The sequence below is a fragment of the Leptodactylus fuscus genome, chromosome 1 (assembly GCF_031893055.1).
Source record: "Leptodactylus fuscus isolate aLepFus1 chromosome 1, aLepFus1.hap2, whole genome shotgun sequence".
In the NCBI taxonomy this organism is placed as follows: domain Eukaryota; kingdom Metazoa; phylum Chordata; class Amphibia; order Anura; family Leptodactylidae; genus Leptodactylus; species Leptodactylus fuscus.
Genome location: NC_134265.1, coordinates 11,952,818 through 11,974,269, shown reverse-complemented (window position 1 = coordinate 11,974,269; position 21,452 = coordinate 11,952,818). Strand labels below are relative to the sequence as shown.

The following is a 21,452-nucleotide window of genomic DNA, read 5'->3' as shown; positions in this document are numbered from 1 at the left end:
ACCTAACAACACAATGATACAGTCATCACCCCGACCCCTCCAGTTACTGTATAATGTCCCAGCATTCCCAGCAGTGTCACCTCTCCAGTCAGCAGCTCCAGCATCTTGTTGGTGAGTTCTAGGAGCTTCTGTCCATTGATCTCCTCCTGTATCAGGGGGTGAGGTGGAGACCACAGGATTGGGCTCAGGGTTCCTCCATATCCATCATACACAGGAGCCTGACAGCGCCCACTAGAGGTCTTCTTCACTACTGTGTAATCCTGGTTATGGGGAGACACATTAATAAATCTCACTACATACATGTCCAGAGTCCATCACCTCTCCAGTCATATCATCTGTTATTACTATGGATAAGAATGATGTCATGATGACATCATCAGAATCTCTCACCTCTCCAGTAAGCTGGTAGATGATCTCTAGGGTGAGATTTAATAGACTTTCCACCATCTTGTTCCTGTCTCTTTCCATCCTTGATGGATCAATCAGGAATATTCTCTTCTATAGAAGATACTGAGAGGATTCTATATTGTAGGAACCTGAATGGAGAGAAGATGAGACAATGTAATCACTACACGGAATCCCATGGAATAAATAGAAGAGTTGAGTCCCATTATTATCACCACCTCCTACTTCTGACGTCGGCAGCGTGTAGCTCAGGAAGGAAGTGACTTGTTGTGGGCCGGCTTGGTGGGTATATAAGGTGTGTGATAGGCTGAACAGAATAGTGTGCGTGGGCCACATGGAGGACATTATATTGTGTGGGGGCCACAGAGAGGACATTATATTGTGTGGGGGCCACAGGGAGGACATTATATTGTGTGGGGGCCACAGAGAGGACATTATATTGTGTGGGGGCCACAGGGAGGACATTATGGTGTGTGGGGGCCACAAGGAGGACATTATAGTGTGTGGGGGCCACGAGGACATTATAGTGTGTGGGGGCCACAAGGAGGACATTATAGTCTGTGGGGGCCACAGGGAGGACATTATAGTGTGTGGGGGCCACAAGGAGGACATTATAGTGTGTGGGGGCCACAGGGAGGGAGACTGAATGTATGAGAAGGGCTGACAGCGAGCACTTACCTCCTTGGGTACAGCAGCTATGTGCTCACAGGACCCGTGATGCTGTCATAAGTGTGGGAGGAGTCAAGGAGTCACATGATCAGGTCCTGCTGTTATAGCTTCATCTGTGCAGAAGATACAGGAGTAGGCAACCTTCAGCACTCCAGCTGTTGTAAAACTACAACTCCCAGCATACATGTTGCTGTTCTTGGAACTCTTATAGAAGTGAATGGAGAATGTTGGGAGTTGTAGTTTCACAGGAGCTGGAGAGCCGGAGGTTCCTGACTCTTGTACTAAATCCTAGTCAGTTAAAGGACCTGTGATGATATCACATATGTGGATGGAGTCACAGAATCACATGACCAGATATTAGAGGTCTCTGCAGAGCCATCTGTGTATGTATCAGAGCTGTCTGTGTGTGATGTGTATGTAGTGGAGCTGTGTGTGACGTGTATGTAGCAGAGCTGTCTGTGTGTGATGTGTATGTAGTGGAGCTGTGTGTGACGTGTATGTAGCAGAGCTGTCTGTGTGTGATGTGTATGTAGTGGAGCTGTGTGTGACGTGTATGTAGCAGAGCTCTCTCTGTCTCGGTCTCTTCTTTTCTCTCCCCTCCTGCTGTGTTCTATATAATAAGTGTGACTGGATACAATAATTCCCTTCCTTAGGTAGAGGAGCCGCATGTTGATGAATTCGGCAATGATTGGGATTCTATCGAGCTCTTCTATTCTGCCACCTATATACACGATGTAACTGATAGTTCACAGCTTTCCTCATCATCTTCTATCTCTTATGTTGCTCAGGATGTTTCTTATTGTCCTTCATCGTTTTCAGTCCGTGCAGAGTTCAGGTTTATCACTGAAGATATTAGGCCTCACGTTACATCTGACACTAGAGTCACATAGTGTTCAGGTCTCCGTTGTTTAGGTCTGCATGGGGAACTGAAAGACGGAGGCCGCGTTGCTTAAAGTCAGTTACCTGCGGACCCTATAGTGGATCAGTCAGGTTTCTGCCGGTTTCAGTATACTTGTTACAGGACGTTACTTTCTGCCGATATTAGGCGAATTCTGCAGCGGAGTCTCCTACAAACACAGATGTGACTCCAGCCTTAGGCCTGGTGGAGTGACATTACTTTTGTAGTTCTCCGTCAGCGTGCTTCAGTGCAATTCATGGCTCACCGGATGTCTAGATTCACGTTACAATGTAATCTGTAGACAAATTTACTTGTGCCAAAATCGTGGCTGCTGCTTGTTGTGTGTATGAAGATGTCTGATCCATCTGCTGTCAGGAGGTGATCACTTCCATAGAGAGGACATTAAGTAGAAGAAGCTTCTGCACTCCTTTAAGTATATTCTTCCCGATTGGAATTGATGCTCATGCACAGTGGTGAACCTAGCCTCTCTGCTGCCTGAGGCGTACGATCAAAAGATGAGCACTCCTGATAGTGCTAGTCCATGGACTATGGACTAGTCTATGGACTAGCACTCGACATTAGGTCCTGGTGTGACTATGTGCAGCTACAAGGTTTCCTTTGGGTCCTTCTCCCCGGGGGTTCTTTCGATGCAACGACCTAGAGACAGTCCTGCCAGCACAGCAGCACAGCACTATCCAGCACAGCAGCTAGTCTATGGACAAGCACTATCAGGAGGGGAGGGGGCGTTCCTCCCCGGTCTCACAGTACAGCGCTATAGACGCTGCTGTGAAGAAGGGTGTACCTGGCTGAGTGTCAGGAGCACCCATCTGACTGTGAAGAGCTGCGGTATCGGCACCGATAGCTCTTTGCCTGGGGCACAGATCGTGAAATCCGACAGTGCTCTGAATTCAGCGTACTGTCGGCTTCCCAGCGGTATATAAAACCGCATGTACCAACTGATGAAAGGTCCTCTTTAATCGGGGAAAAAAAAACAGTCCTCAAGCCCAAGGAAGGGGCAAACAGACATCCAAAAGCCCCCTTTCCCCAGCACCTCAACCCCCCTCAGCACTCCAACCTTCGCCACCCCCTCAGCACTCCAACCCTTCTCCCCCTCCATCATCCTCATCAATCTAGTATTTATCCCATATCCGTAGGGGATAAATACATGGAAAATTACTTTTATTACTATATTTTTGCAGCAGAAGCTTATTTACTTCTGCTCTCCAGTCTGCGCATCGGTATTATGAATGGAGACCGCGTAGGGGCGCAGTCACACATCGGGTGTGGGCCTGAGCTTACATGGCCACGTCACCCAGCGTGTGGGGAGGAGGGGGGCCAGCGATAGGATGCGGAGAGCAGGCAGGGAGACCTGCTTACTGCTAAGGATAAGGGGCAGCCGCTGGAGCAGCGCTGCTGCCAATAGGTGAGTGATGAAGCAGCGATGCGTCCACAGGACCACCCCAAGCCAGCGCTCTCTTCCCCTGCGACAACGCTATGCCAGCCAAGGACAGTTCACACGCAGCTTGTTTTTTTAAAAAGCGGCCCGTCCTGGACTGGCTTAGGTCAGTAAAAATGCTTCCCCCTGGCATAGCACCGCTATGCGGCTGTACTCGGGAGATTAAGTCAATGCCCCCTGTGCTCCATGAGGCTCATTTTGGAATTCTCTCTGCAGCAGGTACATTACTATAACAGTAGTTTATCTTGGCTCATGTAGGTGATAGACTCATTTTGAAGAAAAACAATTATCTCGGTTCGATCGAATGAACATCGTTGAAAAGAACATTTTGTCATAATTTTTGCTCCTGTACCAGGCAGTCCCTGCCCTTATTCCCCTCCTTCTACCTCCCGATCTTTACTCTCTAACATTACACTGCAATACTATTATACCTGGTGGGTTGGTTCCACAGAGTGCAGAGGAAACAGTGGGTTTCCCTGGGGGGAGCTAATCTCTCCTCTACTGCATTCCCTGCCCTGGGTGGCCATTACATGTTTCACATGACCAATCTCAAATATCAATTGCAGGCCCTCTGGGATAGGCTACTGGTCCGCTTTGAGCTGTCACATTTGGCAGGAAAAATGAACATGATATTTGACAACCCTGCATCCTTCCCTTTGGGCATTGGACTACACCTTGCCTCCTTTTCTGCTCTACAAGGGTCCTGCCTTGACGACATTAGGTCCTGGTGTGACTATGTGCAGGTACAAGGTTTTCTTTGGGTCCTTCTACCCGGGTCCTCCCTCATTTGTTGTGTAACCACTGCTAGGGGTAAAGTAACAGTAGTAGGCAACACTGTACAGACACCCTGGATTACCTATCCCAGCCCCACCTGCCTCTCTGTGCCCCTGCCACCTAGGGGAGGAGCTGCAGAGGATTGGGGGAGAAGGGGATGGTGGGTCAAGGAAGAGCAGGAAGGAGATTTGGGGACCGGTTGGCAGAGCAGAGTCCAGCACCTGCAGACACAGGGCAGAGCTCCAAGGACAGTCCTGCCAGCACAGCAGCTAAGACCAGGAGAGGAGGTCACCCTGCAGCTAGACAGCTCTACCACTTGGCTCTGGAGAGACCCCTTGTCTCATCACACAGGCGGACCCTGCCCCACTTAACCAGGACGTGATTGCTGCAGAGCCAAGCAGAATTCTAGAAGTGGATGCACCTACGTGTCTGGGAGTTGCGAGTAACTGTGTTATGGAGTTGTTGTGGGAACTATTTCTGAGGAGAGTAACCCTAAGTGCACCAACGGTTCCAGCAAGCGCGCCAACACCCGCGGCAACAGGGCCCCAACTGATGGACTGAGTTATTTATGTTGCTGCAGCTTTATTAGGGGAGATTTGGTACATGCAGCTAGCTATGTGTGCGCCAACTTATGTGTGAGGAAAAAAACAAAGCCCAGTGCTTCCACTCTAAAAGGGAGTTTTCGCTGTAACAAAAAAGATGCAAATGTTGCGCATGCATTTCTGATAAAGTCACCAAGGTCACAAGCAATGTGACCAAGGAGACTTTCCCAGTCACTAACCATTTGGACTGTTCTTCATCCGATGTCATATACTTGTTAGAATGCCCGTGTGGCTTACAATGTATAGGTAGGACTATTATGCCATTGCGGGTCAGGTTGAATAAACATAGATCTAACGTTATTAATGTGTTCCTCAAATACAGCGTGTCTAGGCACGCAGCCATTAAACATAACAGCTCATTTGTTGGTTTTAGGGTCACCCCAATTGACCATATTCCTGCTAGTAGACATGATAGATTTGAAACCCTAAAACGTAGAGAAATTTATTGGATCTATAAATTCGACTGTTTGTCTCCAAAAGGGTTAAATGAAGCCCTGGAGGACATTACGCAATAATATTTGGCATCTTTTGATTGATTTAAGTGAAATGTCCCTATCATATGTGTATTCTCCTTCAATTGCCAGCCCATCCTTTTCCCCCAGTTGCGGCTCATGTATATGCTTTAGTAAATGTGTATAGTGATGCATGCATCTACGTGGACATATATTTGCTTTTTTTCCATTACAATCTATTTACTCATTTATTTATATATTTTTTAAATTAGTTTCTTTATACGTGTATATTTTCTAGGTATATGTGTATGTATATATATATTCTTGGATTCAACTATCAGAACATCTATTTAATAATGATCATTTTAATTAATTTAGCAATTTAATATTGATTATCAATTATTACTTATATTTATTTATCTATGTAATTATGGATGTATTTTTTAATATAGGTTATGTTTGCATTTTGCATATGCTTTCAAAAAAACCTTTTTCTTAAGAAAATTTCTCCTCCTAATTTTGAATATATTTATTTCTATATTCATGTGTTTTCATATTAGTATATACATTTTTTATCTTCCTATATTCCTCGTTATACTCATCCATTCATCCACTTCCATATCACTGATTCATTTATCTTAATCAGTTTATACATGTATGTGCCCCTAGATATGTGACATCCATATATATTTAATTTTAGGTTTCTCATTTATGTTGCATCGTCTTTCATGTAATATCTGTTTCAGACACATACACATATACAGTATATGTGCAGTCTTGGTCTGCATGTGCCGCCTCTCACCAGGAGATGGAGTTTCTAAGCCTTGCTTTTTTTATATTACGATCGCTATTATTCGAATGGTCCAACGCGAGTGACGAGTGGACCGAGTAACTAGTACGCATGCGCATATTATTCATCCCGCGCATGCGCAGTAATGATTTTCCGGATGCCGCGATCCTGTGGCACCGGACAGCATGCGAATTGTCAGTTTGGCTCGTGACGTCCTTTCTTGCTACACATTTCCTATTTTCAACCATTTATAATCTGGAATCGCCCATGTATGTTAAAGGGGCTCTATCAGCAAAATCATGCTGATAGAGCCCCACATATGCGTGACTAGCCTTTAAAAAGGCTATTCAGGCACCGTAAATGTTATATTAAACTACCCCCAGTTTTAAAATAATACCCTAAAAAAGAATATTATCTACTTAAGGATCGTGCACGCTGGACAGGCATTCAGGGTGCGCTGTCTTCTTCATCCCCGCCTCTTCTTCCTCCGACGTCCTCCGGTCCCGTCCTCCTCCGGCGCTCTCGAGTGGACACTGATATTAAAAAAAATGGCCTGGGCGCCTGCGCAGTAGCCGTAGTAGCAGCTGCATGCTACTGCACATGCGCCCAGGCCATTTTTTAATATCGGCGTGCACTTGCGAGCGCTGGAGGAGGACGGGACCGGAGGACATCGGAGCAAGAAGAGGCGTGGAAGAAGATGAAGACACACCCTGAATGCCCGCCCACAGTGAACGATCTGTAAGTAGATCACATTCTTTTTTAGGGTTTTATTTTAAAACGGGGGGGGGAGTTTAATATAACATTTACGGTGCCCGAATAGCCTATTCACGCATATGTGGGGCTCTATCAGCATGATTGTGCTGATAGAGCCCCTTTAAGCATTTTGTCCACTGGGGCGGGTAAGTTTAATCTACTCAATTAATATACCTTTTACCATCACTATGTTTCTATATCGTTTTCTGGTTTGGGCACATGCTAATAGAAAACCAGTTTAATAAAACTATTGCCACCAAGTTTAGGTACAATGCCACATTAGGCTAAATCCCATCATTATTGTTTTTTTACTTATATATCTTTACCTTTTTTTTAGCTAACTGCGTCAAATCTTAATGGGTTCATATATATATATACCGTATTTTTCGGACTATAAGACGCACTTTTTTTCCCCCAAATTTCGGAGGAAAATGAGGGTGCGTCTTATAGTCTGAATGTGGGTTTGCAGCATGGCCGCGCTACTGCCACCGCTGGTTTTCTTCAGTGGCAGTAGCGCGGCAATCCGCAGGCCCCGGCAGCTAAGACAGTCCCCGGCATCTGCTGTAATAGACCGGCGGATGCCGGGGAGTGTCTTAGCTGCCGGGGCCTGCAGATTGCCGCGCTACTGCCACCGCTGGTTTTCTTCAGCGGCAGGAGTGTGACAATACTGCAGGCCCCGGCAGCTAAGACACTCCCCGGCATCCGCCGGTCTATTACAGCAGATGCCGGGGACTGTCTTAGCTGCCGGGGCCTGCGGATTGCCGCGCTACTGCCGCTGAAGAAAACCAGCGGTGACAGTAGCGCGGCCATGCTGCAAACCCACTGCTCCTCCGCAGGTCCCGACAGTTAGTTAGCCCCCCCCCCGGCCTCATACCTTTAGTGATGCAGGCCGGCTCCTGCACGGCCGCAGGAGCCGGCCTGTTCCGATGACAGCCGGGAGCCTAATGAAGGCTCCCAGGCCTGTCATAGATATATATTACTATTGCGGCTGGTCTATGACCCTCCGCGATAGTAATGTATAGAGTCTCCCATAGACGGCAATACACTTGTATTGCCGTCTATGGGACTTGCAATCAAATGATTGCAGGTTCAAGCCCACTAGGCGGGGGATATTAAAATAGTAAAAAAAAAAAAAAAAACACTTAAAAAAAAATATAATAAAAAATAAAATAAATAAAAGTTCACCTCCTTTCCCTAGAATACATATAAAAGTATAACATTACTGTGAAACATATACATTAGGTATCCCTGTGTCTGAAAATGCCCGGTCTACACCTGGCCCCACAAAAAATACGCCCTATACATCCCCGTACAGCTGCAGGGTCACCTGTCAATGTGGCCTTGCAGCTGTTCCAAAACTACAACTCCCATATATTAAATATTTTACCATTTTTTGCCTGAAATTTTTTTTTCCCTATTTTTCTCCTTTAAAACCTGGGTGCGTCTTATAGTCCAGTGCGTCTTATAGTCCGAAAAATACGGTATATATATATATATATATATATATATATATATATATATATATATATATATATATATATATATATATATATATATATATTTTTTTTCCACTAATGAACTCCAATCTATAAATGCAGTTTTTTTTACTCAATAATGTGGACACTGTATAGATTATGAATATTCATTTTATTTACATTTCACATTGAAATCATTCTATCCCTTTTACATTGTATTGGTATTGTGTTTATTGTTATTATGGTTATTATTATTATTATTGCGTAAATTATTGGTTGGCCTTTGTCAAATATATTTGTAATTATTCATTTTTAAAGATTTGTATTGCACTTGAGAAAGGGCTCCAATGCCCGGAAGGCATCGTGCCAAATAAAGTTGTCTTCTGAATTTCTAATTGGGTGAGCGCTGGTTTACTGCCTATCCTCCGTAAGGCTGGTCCTTTTCCTCAACTCATGTGTGAGAGAATTAGGTACTATGTGTGGGTCATTGTACATTAACCCTGTGTTCCCCAGAGTTTAGAGTATTATGGGATCCATTTATACCATTATATCTGCCAGGCCTGTCATGCATTTATAGCTCATGGTTACAAAGGAGCAGCCGCTGGATTGTTTATGTGTTATGTTATACGCTATCTTACCTTTCTACTTTTACAATTTGTTTTCCTGAGCATATTCCTATTTACTTCTATCCCAATAAATATTCCCCGGGTGTTTTACCCCTATTTCTGTGAGTGTGTACTGAGCTTAGGCAGGGGTTTCCCGAGTCAACCCCTGACAGAAGAGGACAACCCTCCTGCCTTCCTACAGAGCTCCGAGAAAAATTCGGGTGGAGGCACTGCGCCATAGCGAATTTAAAGATACACACACCCTTCCTATAGAGCAGGGGTAGGGAACCTTCGGCTCTCCAGCTGCTGTGAAACTACAACTCCCAGCATGCTCCATTCACTTCCATGGGAGTTCCCAGAACAGCAGAGCCAGTATGCATGCTGGGAGTTGTAGTTTTGCAACAGCTGGAGAGCCGTACGTTCCCTACCCCTGCTATAGAGTGAGGTCTGAAGGGGTGTTACTGTTGCGTCTTGAGACAGAGATTTGGGAATTCAACTCTCATACCAAGACTGGTAGAACATCTTCATTCTTTCTTCTGCCCTTCTCCAGAAACTGTTCCCAGAGGTGTTGGACTGCTGAGGTGTGGAACAGCCGAGGGCTCTATTCTCCACATATGGTAGTCAGACCTGTGCTACAACCATTTTGGACTGAGATGTTTGACACACAGGTCACCTGCAGGTCTCTATCGCCATCTCCTCAGTTGGCTCTTCTTTCCCCGATACCTGGCCCCTTGGCCAAGATCAGAAAAGGCCTCATTTCCTGACTGTAGCTAAAAATCATTCCTAGACATTGGAAACCCCAGTTGCCCCCGATTGTAGTTGAGTGGGTTAAAGAGATTGACCACCTCCATTGTATGGAGCTTTTGAATGGCAAGGAACCTGACACATTGGACAAAGTAGCCCTCCTGTGAGCCCCTTGGCAAGCAAGCAATTCTTTGGCAACATTGATCAGCTAAGCTTTTCGCTCTTTACTGGCCCTCCAGAGGACCCCTCTGATCAGGACACACGTGATGTTGCACTACAAAACCATTTACCTACCATGTTGATTCCCAGTTTTCATTTTACTTGTTTTACTCTTTCCTTCACCCTTTGCCCTTCCTCTTTCTGCTTTTGTTCTTCCTTCCACTTTCCCATCTCCAGGGTTGTAATCGCTCTCAATACTTTGATGCTATTTCCACAGTATTTTCTGTTACTTTTCTATCTATATGCTGTGTCTGTACATGTTGTGTTACTGCATTTGCATTTTTCTATTCTTTTTCTTTTTGTATACCCAAAATTCTAATATACTCAAGTTATATACAGTGCCTTATGAAAGTATTCGGCCCTCTTGAACTTTTCAACCTTTTGTCACATTTCAGGCTTCAAACATAAAAATATAAAATTTGTATTTTTGGGGGAAGAATCAACAAGTGGGACACAATTGTGAAGTGGAATGAAATTTATTGGATATTTTAATCTTTTTTAACAAAGAAAAAACAAAAAAATTGAGCGTGCAAAATTATTGGGCCCCCTTGCGTTAATACTTAGTAGCACCACCTTTTGCTGCGATTACAAGTCGCTTGGGTTTTGTCTCTATCAGTTTTGCACATTGAGAGAATGAAATTGTTGCCCATTCTTCCTTTTAAAATGTTGGAATTGGAATAATGCATATTTGTTTATATGAAAGGCAACAACTACAACTGCTGTGTTATATGATGATACATTCTGTCTGTGTTCATACTGTTAAGTTAACAAAGTTCTCTCTCTCTCTCCTCTCTCGTTTTCTTCCACAAAGGTCCTGTATTTGGCTCCATCCATCTTCTCTGTCCCTGCTGAAGAAACGCCGGCCCAAACCCTCATGCTGCCACCACCATGTGTGACAGTGGGGATCAGGGTGTGTTCAGAGTGATGAGCTGTGTTGCTTTTACGCCAGACATATGGTTTTGCATTGTGGCCAAAAAGTTTGATTTTGGCTTCATCTGACCACAGCACCTTCTTCCACATGTTTGGTGTCTCCCAGGTGGCTTGTGGCAAACTTTAAATGAGACTTTTTATACATATCTTTGAGAAATGGCTTTCTTCTTGCCACTCTTCCATTAAGGCCAGAATTGTGCAGTGTACGACTGATTGTTGTCCTATGGACAGACTCTCCCACCTCAGTTGTAGATCTCTGCAGTTCATCCAGAGTGATCATGGGCCTCTTGGTTGTATCTCTGATCAGTCTTCTCCTTGTTTCAGATGAAAGTTTAGAGGGACGGCCGGGTCTTGGTAGATTTGCAGTGATCTGATACTCCTTCCATTACAATATGATTCCTTGCATAGCGCTCCTTGGGATGTTTAAAGCTTGGGAAATCTTTTTGTATCCAAATCCATCTTTTAACTTCTTCACAACAGTATCTGGGACCTGCCTGGTGTGTTCCTTGGTCTTCATGATGCTCTCTGCGCTTTATACAGTACCCTGAGCCTATCACAGTGCAGGTGAATTTATACGGAGACTTGGTTACACACAGGTGGATTCTATTTATCATCATCAGTCATTTAGGACAACATTGGATCATTCAGAGATCCTCACTGAACCGAACTTCTGGAGTGAGTTTGCTGCACTGAAATTAAAGGGGCTGAATAATTTTGCATGCCCCACTTTTCAGTTTTTTCTTTGTTAAAAAAGTTTAAAATATCCAATAAATTTTGTTCCACTTCACAATTGTGTCCCACTTGTTGTTGATTCTTCTCCAAAAAATTTCATATCTTTATGTTTGAATCCTGAACTGTGGCAAAAGGTTGAAAAGTTTAAGGGGGCCAAATAGTTTCGCAAGGCACTGTGTATATATATATATATATATATATATATATATATATATATAAACAAAAGCAGCTCCTCAGTAGTTACAGATAACATCAACAGGCTACTCCACCACAGCCATAGGTGTTACCAATCTGGAATACTCTTTAGCCCGTTGCAGACTGTGGGCGAAATCCGTGTGTTATCCTTGTTTTTCACAGATAACATGTCAGACAGAACATGTCCTATTATGTTCAGTTTTTGTGGAACGGACTCGCCCATAGAAGCCTATGGGAGGCTAAAATTCTAGGACGGCACATGGATGTATACTGTATGTCACCTGTATGCCAACCGTGTGCCAAAGATATTTCTGAAAAAAAATCAAAACAAAAAGAAGAAAAATAGAAAAACAACGATGTACAGTTATCTCCCGCTATAGATAGCTTCAAACTGCCTAGGAACATTTCCCTCGGGTGACATGAAATAGTCAGCATAGAGTTCTCGGATAGCCAGTCCTGCCATGCAAGGTCCTCCATGCTGGTTGGTGTCTAGAGGGGTGGTTGAGGAATTTGTGCAGGATGACACAACTTGAATCATATATCTAATATTACACGGATCCATCTGAACGGAAGAATGTAACACCCAGCAGTTGCTGCTCAGAATGCCTAAGGCGCACTCCACTCCTCGCTCTTTTCAGACGGTAATTGAAGATTTTCCTCCAAATCGTGGAGGGCGAATGGCTGCATCAAATGGGGAAACAGTCCAAGGCTTCATCTGCCACAATCACAAATGGTGCTGCTCTTCCTGTAGATCCTGGCAGTTATCTTGCTAATGGAAGGACGAGCTGGTTTGACTGAAGGCACTCACACATTCTGGGAGCCCTGAATAATTGCAGAGTCAGCACAACTTCCATAGGCCCCAATATCCACAACTATAAACCGACAGTTGCTATTAGCCAAGGCTACCAACACCAGTGAGAAATACTGCTTATAATAGTAGTAAAGAGACCCTGAGTGAGGCGGCTTCTTAACACCAATGTGTTTACCATCCAAGGCACCCAAACAATTAGATAAATCAGTGGTGTTATAGAAGCCATCAGCGATCTTAATCCAGTCTTCTGCCGTAGGCTGGGGCATCACTATGGCTTTCAGTCGATGCCAAATCATTTGGCAGGTTCACCCAAACAATTTCTGAAATTGTAGAGAAACCCACAAGAAACTCCTAGTGCAGTGAGGAAAACGAGTTTCCTGTTGCTAAGAATCTATAAAACAACAAAAAAATTTCTCTGCCCTGAATATATGGAGGCTTGGGGTAAAGGGGGACAATCATTCCTTACCTGAGAGTCAGAAAAAGCCGCTGCTCAGGAGAAATGTACCGTTTCAAGTTGGTGTCCTGGAAGGTGAGGCCAGGATGCAGTTCCTCCAGAAGACGATCAACAGCAGGGATAGTCATAGTTCTTAAACTTCTCCACATATACAGTGAGACCAGTCAGTAAAGGAAGACGATCATCCGCATGATCAAAATACATTTTATCAATGAGAAACCACAAAAAATACAAGAAGATCAGCAGAGGACTATCAGTGAGCTCAACACAGAACACAAATACCAAGAAAATGGCAGCCAAGAGATCAGGTGAACTTTATTTATAGGGTAGGGATAGGGACAGGGGGCAGGGACAAGCTAGGGACATCATTAGATTTCTCCTGTGTTTTTTTTATGCGGATCCGCAAACTAGAATCACAAACTGATGGCGCACTGAGGACACTCTGTTCGTTTTTGTGGACATACGGCACAGATGCTGAAGACACATTGCTGTCCGCAAAATAGGAACACTTATTCCAAGTTTATGGAAAACAGAATACAAAAGGTCATCTGCAACTAACCTAAGCCCCACTACAAGATCACTAGGTGTCAAGTCACCAGAACCCAGTTGTAAGGGAATTGCTAGTTGTGCAATTCGCTAATGCTGCTGTTGGAGCAATGTAAGAAGGGACAGAGACAGTGAGGCCCAAACTCATCCCAGCCCCTGTCCCTACCTAATTGCCACAACTGTCCCAATGACAGGAGCAACTGGGCAGCGATCCCTTCTCTATATAAGTGTGTACAGAACAAGACAAACAACACAGAAGAGGATTCAGCAAGTCACGGGTGAAAGCCAGAGAGACAAAGCAGTACAAAATAGTAATCTAAATGTCAGCGGTCAGTAATACAATAGTAGGAGAAGTAGGAAGCTAGTGAGGACAAAGTTACAGGACCGAGTCAAAATAGCCAGCAAACCTGTATGAATAGATAATATAGGAATATGTATATAGGAAGCCCAGGACCAGACTTGATTGGTAGACAGGCTGTTAATCATACAGGCTTGGCTAAGATTAACTATTGGATGAACAGAGGGGAACAAGGTACAGGGGATGGGTGTGGTGGAAATTTAATTACAGAGGAGAGGAAATAGAGCAGTGTTCAGACAGAGCAACAAAAAACTCTAAGCAAGTGTTACGGTTCTGTCTATATATATGAAAATAATAATGTTTTTAACAAGACAGAACCGCTAAACTGCAAGACACTGCAGTGAGGTCCACAAGCCCCTGAGGGCAGCCGTGTGACTGAATGCGAACTACCAGTTAAACTACACTGGCAGTGAGGTTGCGCGGCTCTAATGTGAACAGGCTGCAACAGACTTTCACCAGTTAGATTCACTGGGAAAGCGTACCTGTGTATAGCAGTTGAGAGGAACCAAAAGAAGCCCTGCAAGAAACACCTGCTAATTACAGCAGGGGAAAACAGGGCCCTAGCATTTGCTTCACTCTGCTATACAATAAAGAGTGCCAGGGGTTAACTCCACTCCTGGTCAGTAACACAAGGACTCCTTTAAACAGCTAGGAGCTATAATGCAAATAGACAGTTAAATATATAGATGAGCGAACACTAAAATGTCCGAGGTTCGAAATCCGATTCGAACAGCCGCACACTGTTCGACTGTTTGAACGGATTTCGAACCCCATTATAGTCTATGGGGGAAATGCTCATTTCAGGGGTATGCACAATGCGATAAAATTATACTTACCAAGTCCATGAGTGACGGTCGGGCTGGATTCTCCTTGAAGTCTTCTCCTGGCACAGCATCCCCGCGTCTTCTTCCAGCTGGAATTCACTCTGCCTAGGCATCCGGCCTAGGCAGAGCCGACTGTGCATGCGCGGGCATGCCCGTGCATGCACAGTTGGCTCTGCCTAGGCCGGATGCCTAGGCAGAGTGAATTCCAGCCGTAAGACACCACGGGGACGCTGCATGGAGAAGACTTCTAAAGGTAAGAGAAGAACCAGCGTTGATATGCTATACACTCTGCCAATCAACGCTGGTTTTGCATCGAAACTTAAACTTCGAACAGCTAGTATCGAGTATTTTGAATACCGTAGTATTTGATCAAACACCTACTCGATCGAACACTACTTGCTCATCTCTAGGTAAATAGGCTTACTGATTCCCACTGGCAGAGCCAAGGAATCCTAACTAGATCCCTAGAGCTGCTCCTGCCTTTCACTGGAACCTAGCCCTGACCTCATGTCTCACAGTATTTCAGTTAAAGTGTGAGCACCGGGTGGGCGTCGGCTCACACTATATAAAGGCAAGTCCCCGCCCAATAGGGGCGGTGGTCATGACCTCACCGATCATGCTCAGTAAGGGCATAAAGGGACTTAGCTTCTGAGCGGCTCCAAAAGGTCTGAGCATGCTTAGTAGGGGAAGAATGGCACTTAGCCTTTGAGCGGCTCCAAGAGGTCTGAGCATGCTCGGAAGGCCGAAAGCTGGACTTAAACTCCAGACACCTCACTGCACAAGGGCGAGAGTTGGGTTGACCCGCAGGTGGCGCTGTACGCCGGAACAGAAACCTGCGGGACCCGATCCTAACAGCAAGGAATCAAACTGAACACGCCTATTACGCCGCAGCGTGCGAGCGGAGGGTAGAGCAGAGACTCGAACAGGCAGAGACATTACACCAGCATATCACTTCAGCCCTGCAGATACAGTGGGGAAAAAGTAGTCAGCCACCAATTGTGCAAGTTCTCCCTCTTAAAAAGATGAAGTCGGCCTGCAATTGACATCATAGGTGACCTCAACTATGAGAAGAGACAAAATGAGAAAACAAATCCAGAAAATCACATTGTCTTATTTGGAAAGAATTTAGTTGCAAATTATGGTGGAAAATAAGTATTTGGTCATCTACAAACAAGCAAGATTTCTGGCTCTCACAGACCTGTAACAACAGGTTCACACCTGTACCCAGTCTCAGCTTTAGGCAATCTGAGGGGTTTCTGTCTTCTGCCCGAGAAACTGGACAGGGGACGGAAACCCGTCAGTCAGTTTTCAAATCCATTCACTTGAAGGGGTTTGCAAAGTGACTGCCGTGTGTGTCTTGCGCCTCCCCGCGGCAAAACAGTTTAAAAAAAAAAAAAATGGACAGAAAGTCAGACATGCAGGATTTTGTGTCCGGTTAAAAAAAGGTTTTGCAACGGAGATGCACAAGATGCACATGGGCGGTCACTTTGTAAACCCATTCAAGTGAATGGGTTTAAAAACTGACTGCCAGGTTTCCACCCCCTGTCCATTTTCTTGGGGCAGAAGATGAAAATCCGCCGGATTGCCTAAAGCGGAGACTGGGCGCTGGTGTGAACCCCCCTAACTTCTTCTTTAAGAGGCTTCTCTGTCCTCCACTCCTTACCTGCAGTAATGGCTCCTTTTTGAACTTGTTATAAAAGACACCTGTATAAAACACTAGTATAAAAGACACCTGTCCACAACCTCAAACAGTCACACTCCAACATTAAAACATTAACTATACAGTTGCTTTACATGGATCGAGTGGTGAACAGAACAATAAATGGCAGTCACAATATAACAAGTATAACACAAAATCTGATATACATCTAGCAAAGAATTATGGAATAAAGATGTATAAAGTATTACAGAGAAAAGCAGGAAAAGGGAGAAATGGGAAGAAAAGAGGAAAAAAATAAGTTCAGAAAAGGAGAAGAAAACAGGTAAAAAGGTATAGAACGATGACCAAAATCAGTGTTTATGAATCAGCCAAGGGGTCCAGATTTTAAGATAGCGGTCATGATTGCGAGAGGACCAATTGCTTTTTTTCCTCTGTCAGTTCTTAGATGTGCAGTTGGAGATGACTTTTGGTTAATCTTACTTTTCATGTGTATATTAAAATGGCTTCTCTCCTGTGTGAGTTCTTTGATGTCTAACAAGATGTGATTTCTGAGCAAAACATTTCCCACATTCTGGGCATGAATATGGCTTCTCCCCTGTGTGAGTTCTTTGATGTTCAACAAGATGTGATTTCTGAGCAAAACATTTTCCACATTCTGGGCATGAAAATGGTTTCTCCCCTGTGTGAGTTCTTTGATGTTCAACAAGATCTGATTTTTGAGCAAAACATTTTCCACATTCTGGGCATGAAAATGGTTTCTCCCCTGTGTGAGTTCTTTGATGTGTAACAAGATGTGATTTCTGAGCAAAACATTTTCCACATTCTGGGCATGAAAATAGCTTTTCCCCTGTGTGAGTTCTTTGATGCCTAACAAGATCTGATTTAGAGATAAAACATTTTCCACATTTTGAACATGAAACTGGTTTCTCCCCTGTGTGAGTTCTTCGATGTTTAACAAGATCTGATTTAGAGATAAAACATTTCCCACATTCTGAACATGAAACTGGTTTCTCCCCTGTGTGAGTTCTTAGATGTGTAACAAGATCTGATTTAGAGATAAAACATTTTCCACATTCTGAACATGAATATGGCTTCTCCCCTGTGTGAGTTCTTTGATGTCTAACAAGATCTGAATTAGAGGTAAAACATTTTCCACATTCTGAACATGAAAATGGCTTCTCCCCTGTGTGAGTTCTTTGATGTCTAACAAAATCTGATTTAGAGGTAAAACATTTTCCACATTTTGAACATGAATATGGCTTCTCCCCTGTGTGAGTTTTTTGATGTCTAACAAGATCTGATTTAAAGATAAAACATTTTCCACATTCTGAACATGAATATGGCTTCTCTCCTGTGTGAATACTATGATCTCTAACAAGCTGTGATTTATACTTAAAGCATTTCCCACACACTGAACATGAATATAGCTTATCTCCTGTGTGAGTTCTTTGATGTGCAACAAGATTTGATTTCTTACTCAAACATTTCTCACATTCTGAACATGAAAATTTCTTTTCCCCTGTGTAAATTCTCTGATGTGACGAATCGGAAGAGAGATCTTTCTTCTGAAGGGCTGAGGGTAAATCAAGGGTAATGGCATGTTCTTCATATGGGTCTTGTGTGATACCATGATCCTCTGTTTTATAATCTGTAGGTATTAGATGTCCCTCTGAGCTCCTGGTACAGTCATCTGACAAGAAGAAAACAGATTTTACTATTATTATATAACATAACCTTATAAGTATATTCTCCACTGAGCAGACAATGGTAACACGGCCTATTTCATTAGTATTTACGGTGCTGAGACTGATGTCAGTGACAGTCTCAATCGCAGATACCACCACTGCTCTAGGTCACTGTAGAGGTGCTGGTAGTGGATGAAATAAGCGGGCCCACCCAGTCACAGCAATAAGGAAAAGGGGTGGGGGCACTTACACTGATGAGCAGAAGGGTAACAATGAGCCTCCATATCTCACTGTCCACTACAGCTCGGAACATGAGACTACCTTCATCTTATAGACCAGGGGTCCTCAAACTTTTTAAACAGTGGGCCGGAGGCAGAGCAGGTCGCACAGACATCGGGAGCGGTGCCCTCCAATAGGTAAAGTGAAGTGCGCTCCATGGCCTGGCCCGAGCTCCCCAGGAGCTTCATTATAAATGCACGCCTGCCGGCGTTGTCGTCGGGGCCAGACAGAAGTGCTTGGCGGGCCGCATGTGGCCCTCGGGCCGCAGTTTGAGGACCCCCTGTTATCATCTTGGCTATCTCATACATAAATTAGACTTGCAACTATTTAGCATATGATTAGTTATGCAGATTCTTGTCATGTAACTTCATTGTTACCATTTTACTCCTAAAAATCTAAATTTTAATTATTTTGTAAACCTACCTTTGGCTTTCAACCAGGAGTGAACCTGGGCTTGCTGCCGCCTGAAGCAGACGTCAGAAAGCCGCCCCCCCCCCCAGAGGAGGGGGAGGAGCTGAGGGGGCAGGGTCGCAAGAAAGGGGGCGGGGCTGAGTGAAGCAAGCGGCGTTCGCAGGCAGAGAGCAGGCAGGGAGAGGACCTGCTCTCTGCCTGAGTGTGAGGGGCGGCCACTGGAGCAGCGCTGCGTCCAGCAGGGCTGCCCCAATACACCGCTCGGGCTGCAGACATGGTGACGCTAAGCCAGTCCAGGACAGCTTGTCCTGGACTGGCTTAGGTCAGCAAAAATGCCGCCCTCCCGAGGCCCTGGCATAGCGCCGCCTGAAGCGGTCGCTTCAGGTCGCCTCATGAGAGGTGCGGAGCTGCTGTCAACACTGTCTGAATCCTTATGGACATGCCCTGGATCAGATTCAAGCATGTCTCAACTAAAATCAAATCCCAGATCTCTTCTACATGTTCCCAGTGTTGGTGCATACTGGTCGACTCACTTGGGTACAACTACAGCTTTTTTTCATCAACTCTATCCACAAGTGTTTGATTGGGTTGAAGTCTGGGGATAGTGGGGACCAATTCAGAACCTCTGCTTTACTGTCATTGAACCATTTCTTCAAATATCGACATATGCTTGAGGTCATTGTCCTGCTGAAACACTACTTTGTCCTTTTCATATCCATAATACTCAGGTGTACAAAGTAACTCATCTTGTAGGATACTCACATATAGCTCAGGGCTCGTTCACATCTGCGCCTCGGACTCCGTTATGCAGGTTTCCGTTTCCTGCACAAAACAGGGCAGGAGACGGAAACCTGCCTGCATCTTTCCAAACCCATTCATTTGAATGGGTTTGAAAAGTGTCCGGCCGTGAGTGCCCGTGAGCATTTTATGCTTTCTGCGGCGAAACCGTTTTTTTTTTAACCGGACACAGAGTCGGACATGCAGTACTCTGTGTCTGGTTTTAAAAAAACGGTTTCGCCACAGAGAGGTCAAAACGCTCACCGGCGCTCACGGCCAGACTCAGCATGACAGGTTTCCGTCTTCTGTCAAGTCCATATTCCTGCTGTCCATTCTATTCTATACTACATTTATTACCCCCTATAGCGGTATCACATTTATATTCCTGTATTATTAGTATTTTACCTGAATCGAGGAACAACAAATAGTCTAAACAATTTCTGAATAGAATCAGTGACCCTTCTGTGCTTTATATGGTGGTGACTCCTCACCTGGGCGGTTCCCTGTAGGAATGTCCTCCTCACACTCCTCATCACCACTCACATAGGGATCTTCCTTTATTGTTATAGATATTACATTAATGTTGCTCAGATCTTTCGCCTGATGGAAAATCTGTAATACAAATAATATAGATGTCAGCAGACAAATGGGGAAGTCACAGAGAATGTTCTAAATGTTTATTTATCACAATAATGACCAAACCTGACCTGACAGGAGGAGTTATCTGAGCCAAAGAGCAGTAAATCTGAAGCTGGACATAGATATTAGATGACGGCTCACTGACAACTGCAAGAACCTCATACATATGTATACTCGGCATGGCTAGACCTGCTTCAGGATATTTCAGTGGAGGAGATTAAATTCTATCAGATACATCCGGGGTTACTTGTCTCATGGAGAGCTATTTGTTACGTAGTCTCTTTAGTTCTTCATCCCAAACAGAAGTTTTCATAGTCAGAACATTGTGAGAAGGTCCAGACAACATGTAATGTCTATGGTCAGCTTTATCCTCCATCTCCACCTCTCATTACACAAATATAAAACATCTAAAGGCTCATTCACATGGGGCAAGAGGGTGCGGACTCTGATGCTGAATCCACCTTAGAATCCGCCCCCTCCCAATAGAGGTCTATGCAGACCGCTAGCTTCCTTTTTTCTGTGAGTGGTATGTTTCGGCTCATGGAAAAATAAGTGAGCTGCCCTTTCTTCAGGTGAATTCCGCGGCTGAGTCAGCTCCAGTGTCCGCCTCGTGACAGCACCCTCCATACTACACCCATTCATTTGGGCCTACTCCGGAGCGGGAAGCCGCAATTGTCGGAAGCTGTAACAGTCGCATTTTGGTCCTATTCTGACACGGCTTCCTGCATCAAAATCAGGTCCCGTGCCCTGTGTGAACTAGCCCTAATACTGATGGATAAACCACAAGGACTTCACAGCCCGTCTACACATCATAGGGAATATCTCCATCTACCTGATCATCCTGTGGAAGAAGAGGACAGGGACATCTCTCCGGTGTTGTCCTCTTACTGGATCTACCTGTAGGAAACACAGACAGGGATTGAATTCATTCTGTACATACAAATCATGGAAGTCCATGTGTATATAGTCATGTCTATTACCTGCTGATGTGAGGGGCTGGTGGTCCTCCATCATCACCTCCTTGTACAGATCCTTGTGTCCTTCTAAATACTCCCATTCCTCCATGGAGAAATAGACAGCGACATCCTGACACCTTATAGGAACCTGACAACACAATGATACAGTCATCACCCCGACCCCTCCAGTTACTGTATAATGTCCCAGCATTCCCAGCAGTGTCACCTCTCCAGTCAGCAGCTCCAGCATCTTGTGGGTGAGTTCTAGGATCTTCTGTCCATTGATCTCCTCCTGTATCAGGGGGTGAGGTGGAGACCCCAGGATTGGGCCGTTATACTCAGGAGTCTGACAG

The 21,452-nt window shown here is 44.6% G+C and overlaps 1 protein-coding gene and 1 pseudogene across 1 annotated transcript; one reads left to right on the top strand and one right to left on the bottom strand.

Moving 5' to 3' along the window:
- LOC142189633 (uncharacterized) overlaps positions 1-21,452 on the top strand; it is a 637,493-nt pseudogene that overhangs the window by 299,940 nt on the left and 316,101 nt on the right.
- Positions 15,929-21,409, bottom strand: LOC142187025 (uncharacterized). The gene is made up of 6 exons (XM_075261435.1): positions 21,124-21,409; positions 20,976-21,040; positions 19,996-20,116; positions 17,845-18,042; positions 16,356-16,408; positions 15,929-15,955 (listed from the first exon to the last, which is right to left on the bottom strand). The coding sequence occupies exons 1-6, from the start codon at positions 21,347-21,349 to the stop codon at positions 15,929-15,931; spliced, it is 690 nt and encodes a 229-aa protein (XP_075117536.1). The 5' UTR covers positions 21,350-21,409.